Raw genomic sequence first — 15,789 nt, 5'->3', positions numbered from 1 at the left:
CAATTTAACCTATTCATACTTTTCTTCTAATTGTGCTTTTACCAGATAAAGTTGTTTATTTCACTTTTTTTGTTGAAATTGAAACATTTTTTTAACAGTATCACCAAAACAGTAACTAAAAGTTACTTTCTTACCCACTACATCAATATTTAGAACGTGTATTAAAAATTACCGACAGAAATTAACCAAAATAAACCGTGTAGACTAATTGGTAAAATTGCGTCACACCAAAGCCTAACATGTACGCTTCTCACATAATCGGCGTCGAAGGTAAAAGGTTTGTTTTAAAAATTCTGGAAAGTTTATAAATTTCTCCTTATTGGTTAAGTTGGCGCATCAATATAAGTCACGCTTGCTAAACTTGTTCGTATTCTTTTGGAAAATTAATATTTCTGAATACTACGCTGGATTTTTAATATTGTCCTTACCAAGATTTGTCCGAAATTTTTTCACATCTGTGAAAATTGGGCTTATGTTAATCAAATCTAAGCTCATTGATGCTGTTGTCTATTTTGTGTTTTGTTCAGTGAACATAATTGGGACGCCATATCTTTGCTCGGCATTTTCGCTTAGTACTTGCTGGGTCGCAGCGAAAAATATTGAGAAACACTGGTCTTAAGCGCCGCGTCTAAGCCATACAAAAATGGTGTTCACAAACCTTATACCAAAGAGCAAAGATAGAATAATCGTTTTCTTACAACTCATTGAATATCATTGTAAAATTATATTTGTAGTTTTGGCCTAATTAAAGTGCTGTTCTCTAATTGCTGTGCAAATCTGCAACAGAAGTTAGGCTAAACGCATAAAAAAATCCCATTTTTTCGGTTTTGATAAAAAAAACTTTTACTTTACTGAGAAGGGTACTTTGATTACATAAAAATATAAGCACAACTTTTTGGCGTGGTCTGAAAAATTCTTGTAGGAGCTATCAAAGGCTCTTTACGTAAAAATATTACGTCATGGCCGAATTAAAAAAATTATGCTCCCTTAATCGAAAATTGTGTATCAAACCCTCCTCAGCGTCTCTCAACATTTCAAGGGTGATTTCCCCCGTCCATGGGCCCCCTTGAGACAATTCGTGTCCCCCTGCTCACGTTTTAGACAAAATACGTGATTGAATGCGAAAAGGGAAGTCTTTAAATTCAATAAAAAACATAAATTTGATTTTAACCTACTAATAATTTGAATCCAGGATTTTTGTTTTGGAAACAGCTCTTTCAAATCGCGTCACAAATAAGCAATGTTTGATACTCGCGACAACCCAAATATTACTCCGTGCACCCAAAGGGAATTAACCGGTTCTTACTTGACTAATTGTAAGGAAATCATATATATTTAATATTAACTGGGCACAAGGCACACGACAATTACAATAATGTACATCAAACAAAAAAAATCAGTACGATCCACTGACTTAAATTGCTTAGAAAAGCGTTAAAAGAAAGGAAAATAGATAATGTTCAAGTTTGGCTATAAATATAGAGAAACTGATTTATGATAGAACTTAATGTTTAAAGTTTTCGTTATTATTTATTAATGTTAATCTTAGAGCTGGTTCACACTAGGGCTACGGAGTCGGACTCGGGACTCGAGTAAGACCGCGTAAAACTACCCGAGTCCGACGTGCGCATGCGCAGTATCAAATTTAAAAACTGTTATGGCGGCAAAATGTAAGTTGTAAAAGTATAATAGCAAATGGTGAAATATTTTTAAACCATGTAATGCGGGTGAATCAATTATGACACCAATATGAGTGGATTGCAGAAAATCCACCTTAATTTAGTTGCGTAAATGGGTAAAATACAGGCTGTAGAGTCAGGGCTGGACTCGGGACTCGACAAAATCTTACATTTGGCTGGACTCGGGTATATTTTTTTGGCCGGAGTCGGACTCGGGAGTCGGAATAGGTTTTTTTTTAACCGACTCCGCAGCCGAAAGCGTCAAAGTTGAAATATTTCAACTTTTCCGCAACCGAAAGTGTTTTTTTAAAACGTTTTACGTTGACACTAGACGAGACGCGTCTAGTGTGAACCAGCCTTAAGAACAAAAATAAAACAATAAGCATCTTCGACAACTCCCGTTCTGATGAAAAATATATTTATTTTATCCCAAGTTATACAGTTGCTTTATTAGTATTAATTTGGTAAAAATTCATATGGCAAATACCACAATATTAAACTGTCTTATTTACTTGAACCCGTGGGTAATTATTGTCATAAATATTATTGTAATTTTATAAAATATTATAAAACAGTCAGAAATACAATTAATTTTGCAAAAATTAAACAAAATAGGTGAAGTTAAATGCTGGTATGCGGTATAAACAAAAAATAAAAAAATTAAATCAATAAGTTTCTCTGTAGTCAAGGATTGGAAACCATAAACAAAACCAGTGTTTTAAAAAATCACGTTTTATTTCAATATTTGAAATTTTTGTTTTGTATACTTATATTTGTTTTTTGTTTTTTTTAAGGTTAGTTTAGGCAAAACTGACTTTGTACGGCAAAGATCCAAGCTTGCTTAAAATGACTTCTGAAAAATTTGGCGAAAAGCTTGAAGAACTTGATTTAAGTCAGGAAGAAATCGACAGGCTTGCGAAATGCATGAAGGTAACGCCGTAACAGTACCGCCCTGATGAAATATTTCTGGGTATATTTTTTACCCAATATATTGTTTTATATCTGCAATTCACCCTTAAGTTATGAAGTTTGATTGATATTACATGTAATACCCTGAAGTTACAAAACATACTGTTTTTTCGGCGCTGGTCTACAATCCTACCACATCGAACCTCACTGCAGGCCTGCCTTGCTTGCATTATTGTTCAATAGATTCAGTTAATCTGCAATGGTTTTTTGTGTACTAATGAAGTAATGATACGTAATCGATGATCAAAACGCAGCATCAGAAGGGCTAGATTACATTTGTTGAACACATAACTTAAAAATCTAATAAGACAACTTCTTAGTTATCAACTTATATATTTATCTTAAGGATGAGAAGTTCCGTGACTTGCTTCGTGAATATGCAGAAGAAATCTCTGACCCAGAAAATCGCAAGCGTTACGAAGAGGAAATTGCGATGCTTGAGCGAGATCGAGGAATGGACGTAAAGTTCATCAACCCCAAACCCGGCCACGTTTTAAAAACTAGTGTTAATGGTAAGCAAAGGAAACTATTTATCTAACAAGTTTAGTCTCTGTCTAAGACTGGCTTTCAAACATAGTTAAAATAAATAGCTGCACACTTTCTGCAAAACAACAATTTCATAACTTGCAAATCTTAATACATGGTAAAATGGTCTTGGTGTAGTTTTTTTAAAGGCTTTTAAAACTAAAATATTTCCTATTTGTAATACAAATAGGTTATTTTCTAAAATAATAAGTTCAAACTACTTATTGTATTCAGGCTGTCAAATGATTGAAAATCAAAACTTAATATAAAGAAATCGTCTGTGCAATTTTGAATTTATCAGTCAATTAAATTAAAAGGTATTACACTCAGAAAACCTTAGGTTATTGCGGCCGCCAATCCACTGATCTCAAAATATTTATTTCCTTAAAATAAATAATAGTTTGGTTTTCCAGGCAACATAGCAACTATAAAAGACCTCTTTTGACATAAACACAGTTTGAAATTGATCTTGTTAAAATAAATTTCAGTTTGCCAAGTAATTTAAAAAAAGCAGAATTTAACACTGAAAAAATCTACAGCAAAGTGCTTTCGTGCAATAGTAGAATTTTTATTCTCTTATAAAGGAAATCAGAAGTGTTTTGTGAACATTTGCACGAACGACAACTTGGGTCAACCGCGGAGCCGGCCCTCTGTGCAGGGGAATACCCGTGGAATGCAGTGGTCAATTCCTCACAGTGTTTCACAAGCAAGAGAAGATGTCGATAAAGTAGGTGTTTTTTAAAGCATAATGGTTGGAGGTTGCAGTTAGACGTAATAAGAATATCAAAGCCCATACAGAAGTAGGCATAATAATAGGAATTCAAGTACTTTAACTCTTTATTCATTTTCAACATCAGTCTTTTTTGTCTTTTCTCCATAGTGGCTGACAATAAACTTTGGAGCATAATGGTTGGAGGTTGTAGTCAGACAACATAGGAATATCAATGCCCATACAGAAGTAGATAGCATTTTGAACACTTCTATATGTTTTCAATGAATACAGAGTTATTCTAAACGGTAAAAATGATACCTACTTCCGTATGGGCTTTGAAATTCTTATTACGTCTTAGATGTTTTTTATTTTGTTTATATTTATGAATAACAAAACTGGCTCTTAGCCCAAAAATGTTCTTAAACTCTTCCTTTTTGACTTGAGGTTATTCATTTTTGAAATGTTTCCCTTTTTATATTTTTTTGTGTCAAACAGTCTAAATATTCTACCTCTTTGACTTTGTGTTATTTTTGAAATTTTTCCAGTTTATCTTTATTTTTTTTTGTTTTATTGCTCTAGGCTGGCACAAAATGCATGGTGTATGATGTTGTTTTCCACCCGGACACTTATTACTTGCTGAAGAAGAACTCTCGCTTTAAAAAGATGATTCACGACACTGCGCTTGATGCCGTTGAACGACAGTTCGGTGTCAAACTTGACAAAATAAACATCAAGACACCAAAGATGACATTTAAAGGTATTTATACTAATTTTATGTTCAACGTTTTAGAGATGGCTTTTGAATGGTAACTCACTTTTAAGATAATTATATGCTTTAAAACTCAATGCATGCAAACTAAAACTATTTTAAAAGATACCTCCTTTTTTTTATTTACAAACTATATCGTGACCTTTTGATACACAGAGTGTAAAACTTTTAACCTAATATCTGTCTTTAAAATAAAACAGTGTCCCTTGTTTTAAAACGAAGTAAGATACACAATAAAGTTACTGTATTTGCATTGTGTGTCAGCATAATTTGTTTGTATTTTTTTGTTTATATATATAAAAAATCTGTTTTTAAGGCCTCCCCATGTCATCTGTGATTCGAACGCCGCACGCAAACGGAACTGCTGAAGCAAGTGAATCTTCACAAGACGATGTCGACGTTAGACTTAAGCCACCGATGCCTCCACTTAATGGTCAGTTGTTCGGGTTATTAAAAGTTATAAAAAATGTTTGACAAAAATATACATATATTAACTTTTTTGTTGTGGAGCATAATGGCTAGAGGTTGTAGTTAGAAGTAGATTGAATAGATAAGCCAATACAGAAGTGGGTAGCATGGTAAACGAAATAATTCTTTATTTCCTGTTTAAACTGTTTTGATTTTAAGGTCAATTTAGTTATATGTTTTATAAAGCTTTTTACTTGTAGCTATTCAGTAGAATTGAAGTCTAAATTTCTAAACTAATGGGAAGCAAACTGTAAATTGCAAAGGTGGAAAAACGCAAGGTTGAATATTTTCAAACCATATATTGTGGGTGGATTAAGTATGTGACACGCATATAAGTGGATTGTAGATATCTACCATATTTTTCTTATGTAATTGGGTGAAATACGGGCTGTAGAGCAGGGGTCAGCCACCTGCGGGCCAGATCCGGCCCGGCGATGTAATTCATCCGGCCCGCCGCCTGTTTGACAAATTAGACACTCCTATTTCACAAACATTTTGACTATTTTTTAACCATGTAATTGCGAAAAATCTTTGCGCTTCGCACGAATGTTTGTCCGGTTTGTTTACGTTTTGATCTGCCTTTTCAACTAGATCAGCGGTTCTCTACCGTTGCGCCGTGGAAGACTAATGACAAGTGTGTCACACAAAACGAAAAACATATTAAAAAATATTGGACATATATTTTTTAACATTTTTTATTTTCGGCAATGTAATAAAAACTTCAAGAAATTAAAATAAATACTGGTATATATACTCCCCAAAAATTCGCACTCGCTTTGCTCGCCAGGTGGGCCTTGACTTAAAACGGTTAACAAGCACTGAGCTAGATTAACTTTAAATGTTATTTCATCAAGGTAGTTTTATTACACTTTTTTAGTAGTATGGGTGAAGAACGTGTGGACTCAAATTTGTAACCAAGCAAACGTTTAATATAAAATAATTGGGAACAACCTTTCTGTATTTACAGGCTCACATGAAGAAACAGTTCCTTCGAAGCCAAAGCAAGCATCCAAGGCCCAACCCTTTCCAAACCTGAAGGAAGAAGTGAAGAAAGCGAGGCAGGGAAAAAACACCACGACGTCTGGTGGTGGAGATAGCTGCTACATCGAGCCCGAGTATAGCATCATGCACAGAGGATACTTCGATATGCAGGTTGGTTTAGGTCAATGGTTCAATCCGCTGGTCTGTGATAATTTTTTTCCGGCCCAAAAAGAGTGTTTTTTTTGCACAGTTGACAAACTATATATATTTATTTTTCTGAGTAAATTTCAACGTATTTTCACAAAAAAATTGAAAGTAATTTTCTAATTTTAGAATGTTAAGTTATTGTGGTCTTACCTCTTATTATTATGCTAAAATAATTATTTGTCCAGAAATGTGCAAATTTTAAACTAATATTTCCAGATTATCTAGTAAACCTTTGTATTTCTATAATCCTTGTAAGTGTTGTTAATTAATAGCTTGGCGTAGTACTCTCAGTAACAAATTGAGCCTTTGAATTTTTGTTTGCCAGTTTGTGAAATGATTTTTGTATTTTTACCGGCCTTCAAGGGTGAGTATGGTTTAGAGTTATATCAAATAGGGTATTTGTATGTCCCTTATTTGCTCGTTACCATATTTTATGCAATTGATTCACGCGCGACGGGCAAGTGTACTGAAGAAATCATGGGTTGCTATTAGACCTACTAGACCACTGATTCTCAAATATGATCTACGAAAAGGCACAATTTTCATCATTTTTGTTTACAACTATTGCTTGGCTGGTGCTACAAAATGACAGGACAAATCCTATATTCTTTAATATTTGACTTTTACTTAAAACTATCAACTAGCCAGTTCTTAAAAACTGTCACCTATTATGTACTCATAATTATTTGAAACTATTTCATGGCTGTTGAGTGTTGATGTTGTCATTTGTGTTTACGAATAAATCACGCTACTTTTTGTCAAAATATCGGAATAAAATATCAGGTGTCGAGCACTCCTACTTAGAACTATCTTATGGTCAGTGTGAGAAAATGGAAGTGTATAATCTACTATTTATTTATAATTCAGAACTATCGCATGGCTGGTGAGGTTGCCCCTGACAACTGGCCGAAAGAACTTGTAATTAGCATCGACCTTCCTTTGTTGAGCGCAGCAAACTCCGTTAACCTCGAGGTTTTCGAGCGTCGTCTTCACCTCGACTCGGAGAAGCCGGCAAAATATAAACTCGACTTTGAGTTGCCTTACCCTGTCGATGAAAATAAAGGTAAATCTGAAAGATTTGGCAACAAATCCGGCAATATTATATTTTGTTGGCAGCTAGTTTCTTCTTAAAATTGCTACAAATTGCTGGACTTTATTTATTTTTTTATTAGTTTTTTACGAATAACATATTTCCAATGCTTAACATTAATATACATGTATTTTACCTATCATCACAGTTTGATTTATTCCACCTTTTTAAACCAGATGTATTTTTATTACGAAAATTGTTCCAAAATGGGTATTTTTTTTTCACAATTTTTAACTGATCTCTTTATATTTTAAATTGCATTTCCACTTACTTTAAAAGTACACTTATATACTTTGCCTTTTTAAATTGTTTCTTTTTTTCTTTTTTTAAGCTTTAAGGTGTCTTTTATTGCTAAATTAATTGTTTGTCCAATTCTTTCAAACCATTTGATTATAAATTTTATTGTTTCTCCAGGGTTTGCAAAGTTTGACAAGAGTCGTCATCGCTTGACGATAACCCTTGAGGTTTTACCGGCGCCTCCTCCCCCAAAACTTATCCCCTTCACATCACCCCCTCTGGTGGCTGAAGTTGCTGACGACGCGACGACAACAGGTTAATTTTGAATTTTTTCAGATGGAATTAAAAATATTTAAGTTGTGGATTTGCATTACCTTTTTTAATTGTTATACTTTTATATATTTTTTTTATTTGTGTCAAAAACTTAAAGCTCTTCCGGTACTTATTTGTTATATCCGATGTTTCAGCTAACTCTACAGGAAGCCTTCATCAGGAAAAGTAACACATCACGCTAAACAGAACGCAAAAGTAAAACATTCCCTGATGTAGGCATTCGTACGAAGCCGAAACCTTTAGGAAAATCAATAAACATCGGGAGAGCTTCAGTATAACCACAACATATTTATGTAATTGTAAAACCTTTTTCTGAACAGCCCCTGCCCCAACATCGAACCAGAGTGGAACAGATGCTCCCAGCAAAGCTACACCATCAGCTGATCAAAAATCAAGCAAACCAACACAAACTGACAGGTTTGTGAGTTGTGGGACAAATGGTAAAGAAGTGTCATTTCAGAGCTCGTTTTCGTCCATGGACCATTTCAGACTTGAACAACTAGATAATTCTAAAAAGACGTTTAAATACGCGGCTATTTTTAATTGTAATCTAGTTTGTAAACCGCTTGTGTTCACAAATTCTTCGGTTTAATCTAGTTTGAATTTTACCAAAAATGCTGCGTTGTTTGATTTTTCAATGCAACAGATTCGAAAGAATTTACACTTTACGAGTTTTTAATCTAAAACGAATTAAAATAATATTCTTTTAACGATTTTGTTTTAAAATTGATCAAAATATTTCAGTAAAAATATTAAAACCATAATATTCGATTAAATCAACATTTTGTTGTTTACAAGCGTTTCGGCAAACATCAGTGTAAAAATACAAGTGAAGCTAAAAACGGTAAAACACAAAAAGAAAAAAAAATAGAAGTGAAAGGGAAAGTAGGCGATATATAGAGAAATACATTTCATATGTTTCTCTGTTTTCAGACGTGTTAGCAATAAATCATGGCGCCACTTTTTTATCGAATGTATAAAAAAAAAAAAGATTTTATCGAATGTTGTAGTACTTAGATTTTTGTTATCAAGTTAAGGCTGTAATAAAAGTCGTTTTTATTCAAGTTCTCAGCCCGCTGCCAAAACGAAGGCGGACAAAACGAAAAGCGGTGATTCCCCCAAACAGCAACCGTCGTTTGTCGAAGAAGGACGACGTCATTACCAGGAGGGGGCGCTGTGGAGCGACGACGATGTTTCAAAAGGTAACGTTTGCAGACTTTTGCGCAGCGTAAATCAGCCAAGAGATTAAGTTAAGTAAAGGCGTTAAAAAACAACTTTTTAACTATTTGTTTCTTGTGTTGACCATGGTATATATTTACTGTTTTGTTTTTAAATTATATAAAAAACATCAAACCACCCAATTTTTAGATCTTTCAAAAGCTATAAATTTTTTTGGAAAAGTCTTTGAATGTGATTTTTTTCATGAAACTTTATGGCAATCCTGATTTAATGAATCATTAAATATGAATCATTAAAATTTAAAATACAAAAAACTTGTGTTGTTCAGACGAGCCCGACCACAGTCCCAACACTAAGCTTTCTCCTCTCACCAAGAACTCTGCATTTCTCATTGATATGGTGATGAAATATGAAGGGCTGATAAGAAGATGTCCTCAGTACGCATTCCAACAAGACGAACATTACGTCACCTTCATCATAGAAGTCCCGCATATATTTGAGGAGAGTCTATGGTTAGTGGATTAAAAAATAATAGTTCGATACCAAAAAGTTAATATATTGTCTTTAAATGAGAAAAATTTTCCTTGAAAAATCAACTAAATCAATTTACGAGTGTATTTGAGGAGAGTCTGTGGTAAGTGGGTTTGTTGTGTGAAATAACTGAAAATATTGCTATTAAATGAGAAGAATCTAGTAAATTTTGGGACAAAACTTTTCTTTAAATATCCACTTAGTCAATTTACGAGTTAGTACTCCGGTACATTATATAACTACTTTTAGATGGAGAAAGTAGTAATCTATGTTTTGTCAGCAAACTGATGTTTTTTTAAATCAATCGAAGCGTTTTAGTATCCGATTTTAACCATATTCTTTTTAGTTAATGTTATTTTTTTAAATAGGGTATGTGGTAAACATTGATGAAGGCAATTATCCGAACTATTTATACAGGCCCTATAGGCAAATTACCGGGTTTCCTGCGCAACTAAGTATAGCATAAAAACTAGTGTTTTTGACATAGTTTATTAACTAGAATAGGTAATTACCGCACAGCTATAGTTTATGCGGAAGTTCGAAAACGTAAGAAAGGTGCACAAGGTGTTGAGCGTCCTTGAAAATAGACCACGGCTCATTTAAAGTTGAGAACCTGTCCTATTTAAAAGTAAAAAATAATGTCCAACATATACCAATTTAACCATCATACACCCAGGTTGGTTTGAAAACCAAAATATTGACATATTCTTATTAATTAAAAAAATACCAAAATAGGCAAGTAGCAAAACACCAACTCTTCTATAGGTACGCGGTATACGACAACATGCTGCAATTCTGCTGTCTGTCGGAATGCCTGGACGACGATATGGTTAACTCAGTATTTCAACTCTGGGTCGAGTTCGATGATGCGTGTCGGGTTGACCCCCAAAGGTCAAGGGTCGACGTGTCAGGAAACAACGCCGTGTTTTGTCTCCGCAAGGTGGAGCCAGACACCAACTGGCATTTCTTGAGGGCTGGATTCGATAAAGATAATTTGGAAGTAAGTTAAAGGATCAGTTTAATGTTCATCCGACATTTTTTCGTTTGGACTACCAACTTAGTAATCTTCATCATCTTTCATCAATCAACTTTAAACTTAGTGAAAAAATATATACGTAGCCAAAAATAAAAAAACATCACCAATTGACATTTCCCAAGGGCTAGATCCGATAAAGATAATAAAAGAAGTAAGTTAAATTTCCAGTTGAAAAAATGATCGTCCGACAAATATTCTCTATTATATGTGCCAGCGTTTTGATGACCTATTCGGTGATATTTGTCAGAGTAATGAACTATCAACATATATTGCTGTCTGGAAGCAAAGAAAACACAAAAAAATCAGGCGGTATTTTTTCTTAATGAAGATGGAGTACAGTTCAAATGTTGTTGAAAAAAATTTAAAACTAATGTTTGATCAAATTTTTTTTAAAGCTCACTGCAGTTTGTATTGCATAGTTGTTTTTAAACTCCCTTAGTATAAATTTCTTATATTTTGTCAGCTAACGAAAAAAAAACTTCAGTATATAGAATTGGGTTGACAAGGCTTTGCTGTTACACTTATGCCTAATATTTGGGTCGCCGCGAAAAAGGTTGAGAAACACTAAATTAAACTTTATATTTCAGAGTCGTAGATTCGCGACTGAGAGAAACGTGTGCGAGCTTTATACCTTGGTGCATTCGCATGCGGAAAAGATCAAACCAACCCCCCTATCGATCTGCAAAGTTGTCAAGGAAGAGAAAAACCTTCTCATTCTCGAACTGGAGGTGAGTTTAACGTTCATTTTTTCTATGGTTTACTTCCAGGGTCACCAAACTACGACCCGCAGGTTTAATTAGTCGGACTTACAAAAGCATATTTACCAAAACAAGTTTGATGTTTGTTGGATGCAAAACTAAGCTAACTTTTGGTGATATCTAAATATAGACGATAATTTCATGAAGCCCACTTGATACCTTTATGTTTTTTTTGTTTGTTTTTTTGTCCTTGACTAATAGCCAAATCAAATAAGGTCAATACAAAATATAATACCTGATACCTGGCCCGCAATCGTCAGGCAAAACAGCTATCCTGCCTTTTATAAAAAGGTTGGTGACCCCTAAATTAGTTTTATGTTGTCTGCTAATATCTATGTGTTAGATTATTTGGATTCCCGTCGAAAAAAGTTTAAGTTTTACAGTTTGCCTTATTTTGTAGAATAAACAGAAATTTAGTTTATTAGCTGAATTAGCGCCAATACCTTAATCTTACTGCTTTAAAATAAAAATATATTTAATAACGTAAATTAAGTATAATAATCGAAACGTTAAACTTTTACAAATAAATAACGATTTTAAATGTCAAACTTTAATTTTAATTTGAATCAGCCGAAGCCTTAACTTTTAAATTCCATCTGTTTTGCTTGTTTGAGCTAGTAATGACGTCATTTGGTATCAGATCGGGTCGCGATACTTTTTCTCCGATATATCGGGATCGGGTATCGGAATAATTTTCATGTACCGGACATCCTCCATCCTTAAAACATTTCACACCTGCCTAAGCATAACGTTATATCACAACTGGCATGCACAAGACGAATCAAAGGATAATATTTTACAAATAAACAACGTTTTACTTGGGAACACTATATACGGATCTGTAATGTTGCTTGATAATAAATTGCAAAGCCAAAAAGGTCGAGTAGATGGGCAGCATCTTGATTATTAAGACGTTTCGATACGAACTTGTATCATCGTCAGGTAATGTGACATGATGCAATTGCAAGCTCGTATCGAAACGTCTTAATAATCAAGATGATGTCGATCTACTCGACCTTCTTGGCTTTGCAATTTTATTACCAGGCAACAACGTTTTAAATCTACAACTCTAATTTTATTTTTAACTCAGCCGAAGCCTGAAGACCAAAAATCACCCCCTGAAGAAGCGACTCCGAACGGGATTTCACCTGATCCTACTCCTGAAGAGGAAACAAATGGAGACGAGCATCTTCCGGAAGAAAGTCCTCCGCAAACTGAGAAGGAACCGACTTCGTTTGCTTCAGAAGTTCAAGAACACGCGAGGAGGTGAAGTAAATCTTTTTTAACTTTATGTGCAGTAAGTGTTTCAAAAGTGCCGTTAAATGCTTTAAATCGTGTAGACTTTTTTTAATTGTGTTGACATTTGTAATGTTTTGGTCGAACTATATTCGAAAAACGTCAAACGATCCAATTTTAAGTCTCTGGCAAACAATTCGGTGCCATAACAGCGGCGCCCAAACGTCGACACCAAAACCGCCGATGCCAGATCCATGGCCCCAATCGTCCCATACCTTCTACCTACAGTTCCAGGCGTTATTTTGACTATTTAGGCCGTATTTGGATGAATTTAGGACGTATTCCGACAGATTTAGGTCGTGTTCAGATTTTGATATTATGATGTACTGCGTATTACTGTGTATTTGGCTTTAATATGTCGTTGGTCTTAATACTATATGGCAGTGTTTCTTAACCTTTTTTACTTGGGGGCGCACCTTATGAGCTAAGCGAGCGTGAAATTTTTGAGGTGTACCGAAATTTTTCTTAAACTGCCTGCCTTTTTTATTATATGGGTTTTATAGTTGCATTTCTTTAAAGGGACTTCCAGCCTTTGAGACTAAAAACGTTATTTTGTCCATTAAAGTCGTATTCCGATTAGTTTTAGACTTATTTCGACATGTTTTTCCTTTCGCGGCGCACCGGTTGAGAAACGCTGCTATATGGTATTGTAGATTATTTTGCTAAAAGTTATCGTTGCTTTGTAGGTCTTATCGTGTTTTCCCCTAAATAGGCTTTATTACGAATTCGGTTTCAATCTGAATTGATGTTTCCCAATTAAACAACAACCAAGATAAACATAAAAAACTCTCCAATAATGTCGGGAGAGACGAAAAAATAAATAATTAAATAAATTATAAATTTTATTACTTATGTATTCTAGATTATTCTGCTTTAATTAATTGTTGCTTTGTACGTTTTGTTATGTGTTTCCCTCGAGTCCCAAATAAACAAGAACAAAAATAAACCAAAAACTCTTATAGGCGAGACGAAGTTCTCCAGGACAGTGACGACGAAGATGAGCAGAGCGCTCCTCTCACTAATTCCTCCTCAGGAGCAAGAGGAGTGGGAGGAATCGTCACCGTGAAGAACTCGGACGGTTCCATGGAAGAAATCATCCACGATCACGTGACAAAGTCCGCCGTTGCCTTGACAACCGACTCCCTGCTCTTCGAGATCGACGATGACGTGTAGCAAAATCGGGGCTTTCCCTAGCGTGTTTGTTTTTTGGTTAGAAAAGGTCGTTTTACTCTGTTTTAAGACTTGTCGGTAATTTGCAATTCTTTATTGGCTTAATAACAGCAAATAGGATGATTTGGAGCATAAGGGTTGTAGTCAGACGTCGAATAAATACCGAAATTCGTACAGAAGCAGGCTGAATTTTGTGAACGTTTTGCACAAAGATTCATTCATTTTTAGCATGGTCAAGAAAGCACTATAACACTATAACAATATATATATACATTAAACTGCTGCTTTCTTCATAATGTTGGAATGGAGTTAAGATTATTTCAAAACGTTTACAAACTTCTGCCTACTTCTGTATGCGCTTTACAATCCATTCTACCTTTAAATCAAACCATTATGTTTCAAAACTTTGACGCTCGTGTAAAATTTTCAAATCTTTATTTATCCAAACAAAAACAGTGAACTAGTTCAAATAATTAACAAGATTTCTAAAAAAAGTTTGACGATTTAATTTTTTAGCGATTCCAAGCCATCTTGTATTCCTACCGCTTCTATTTTCGAACTAATTGAATTTTGAAAATGCAAAATGATCTGTGTGCCAATGTAGGTTAGTAACTTATTCTGTAAGACTTTGTCAAATGTTTGAGGCTTTTTTGTAAGGTTATTTAACTCAAAATCTTAAAATTGTCTAAAAAATGTGTACGTTTAGGTTTTTGCGACTGGTAAAGTTTTGCCAAAAAGAAAACATTCTTTGAATATCTCTCTCTACTTTTCCTATTTTCCCCCACTGTAGCACTGTGTTGAACGCGAAGTTTCACGTTTTTTATTTAAATGATTTTTGTTTTGCTAAATAAAATGTACCAAGTTTTGCAAAAAAAATCATAAGAGTACTACACAAGGTTTTAGCATTTCCCGAGCGAAATAAAAAGAATGTTTTTTGGACACCGTTTTAGTTAAGACCCACAATTATTTAAAATGGGTTATATTAATTAGCATTTGTCATTAAATAATTACAAAAATAATACCAAACTCGTAACAAATCAGTTAAAAGTGACGCGGATTTAGGATTTTGTTTGGGTGGCATGAATCCAAAACTACACCGTTTACTTGAAAACTTAGGATGGAGAGTCGTGTTTAAGCTGCCAACAAACAACTATCCACACCCATTCGCGATTCTAGGATTTTTTTTGTGGTTACCATAACATGTTTAAAGATGACATCACAAAGTTACTTCAAAACGTGACCACAAACAAAGTTAAACTAAACGTGACGCCAAACGGAAGTAATCTTAAGAACACTTCACAGTCGTATATTTTGCTAAGGTTTTCGGTTGAATGGGTGTAAATTTTATTACATATCTATGTTTCAAAGAGGTTATCGATTCTCGAAAAGCGAAAATGCGCCTTTAAATCGTTTAAGTTTAATTTTCTATGGTGCGATAAGACGCATCATGCCTTCGGGCTAAAACAAATCAGGCTGGGTTCAAACATACTAGAAACGTAACCCAGATTTGCGAGAAGCGCGGAAAATTGTTGCATTAACGTTGGTTAAAATATGCAAAAATACAGTTTTGGGGGATGGCTACTTTTCCCCTTCATCCTGCACAGACGAGGTAGCGACGGCTTGAACACAGCAGCGGCATTGCAGCAGCAACTAGCAATTAATTACAGGCATATAGCGCAAGTTAAAAACATCAAATCCGTGCAGCGCCCGAATCACGTGCGACCACAGTCGACTAAACTGGTTCGTTCTCGTTCTACGTCGATGAAACGGCGTCTCTCTACTCTTTGTGTCATGAGGCTGGTTTCAACTGGTGTTCCAAGCCAGAAAAATGCGCAATTTTCCGAATGAC

The 15,789-nt window shown here is 34.6% G+C and overlaps 1 protein-coding gene across 1 annotated transcript; it reads left to right on the top strand.

The window, feature by feature from the left end:
- Positions 1-2,473: 2,473 nt before the first annotated feature.
- LOC146141231 (protein kintoun-like) lies at positions 2,474-14,803 on the top strand. The gene is made up of 15 exons (XM_083391852.1): positions 2,474-2,609; positions 2,995-3,160; positions 3,758-3,900; positions 4,465-4,642; positions 4,971-5,087; positions 6,090-6,274; positions 7,178-7,373; positions 7,815-7,952; positions 8,291-8,387; positions 9,036-9,172; positions 9,478-9,661; positions 10,446-10,680; positions 11,304-11,444; positions 12,565-12,740; positions 13,733-14,803. The coding sequence occupies exons 1-15, from the start codon at positions 2,526-2,528 to the stop codon at positions 13,941-13,943; spliced, it is 2,388 nt and encodes a 795-aa protein (XP_083247978.1). The 5' UTR covers positions 2,474-2,525; the 3' UTR covers positions 13,944-14,803.
- The last annotated feature ends 986 nt before the right edge of the window (positions 14,804-15,789 follow it).

The sequence above is a fragment of the Ascidiella aspersa genome, chromosome 6 (genome assembly GCF_963924565.1).
Source record: "Ascidiella aspersa chromosome 6, kaAscAspe10.2, whole genome shotgun sequence".
NCBI classification, from domain to species: Eukaryota; Metazoa; Chordata; class Ascidiacea; order Phlebobranchia; family Ascidiidae; genus Ascidiella; species Ascidiella aspersa.
Note: the sequence above shows the minus strand (reverse complement) of the source record. Positions and strands in the feature narration are given on the sequence as shown.

Excerpts from the sequence above, each read along its gene's own strand:
- LOC146141231 (XM_083391852.1), top strand. The coding sequence starts at position 2,526 with ATGACTTCTGAAAAATTTGGCGAAAAGCTTGAAGAACTTGATTTAAGT. Across the intron at positions 2,610-2,994 it reads GGCTTGCGAAATGCATGAAG|GATGAGAAGTTCCGTGACTT; the intron begins GTAACGCCGTAA and ends ATTTATCTTAAG. Across the intron at positions 11,445-12,564 it reads TTCTCATTCTCGAACTGGAG|CCGAAGCCTGAAGACCAAAA; the intron begins GTGAGTTTAACG and ends TTTTTAACTCAG.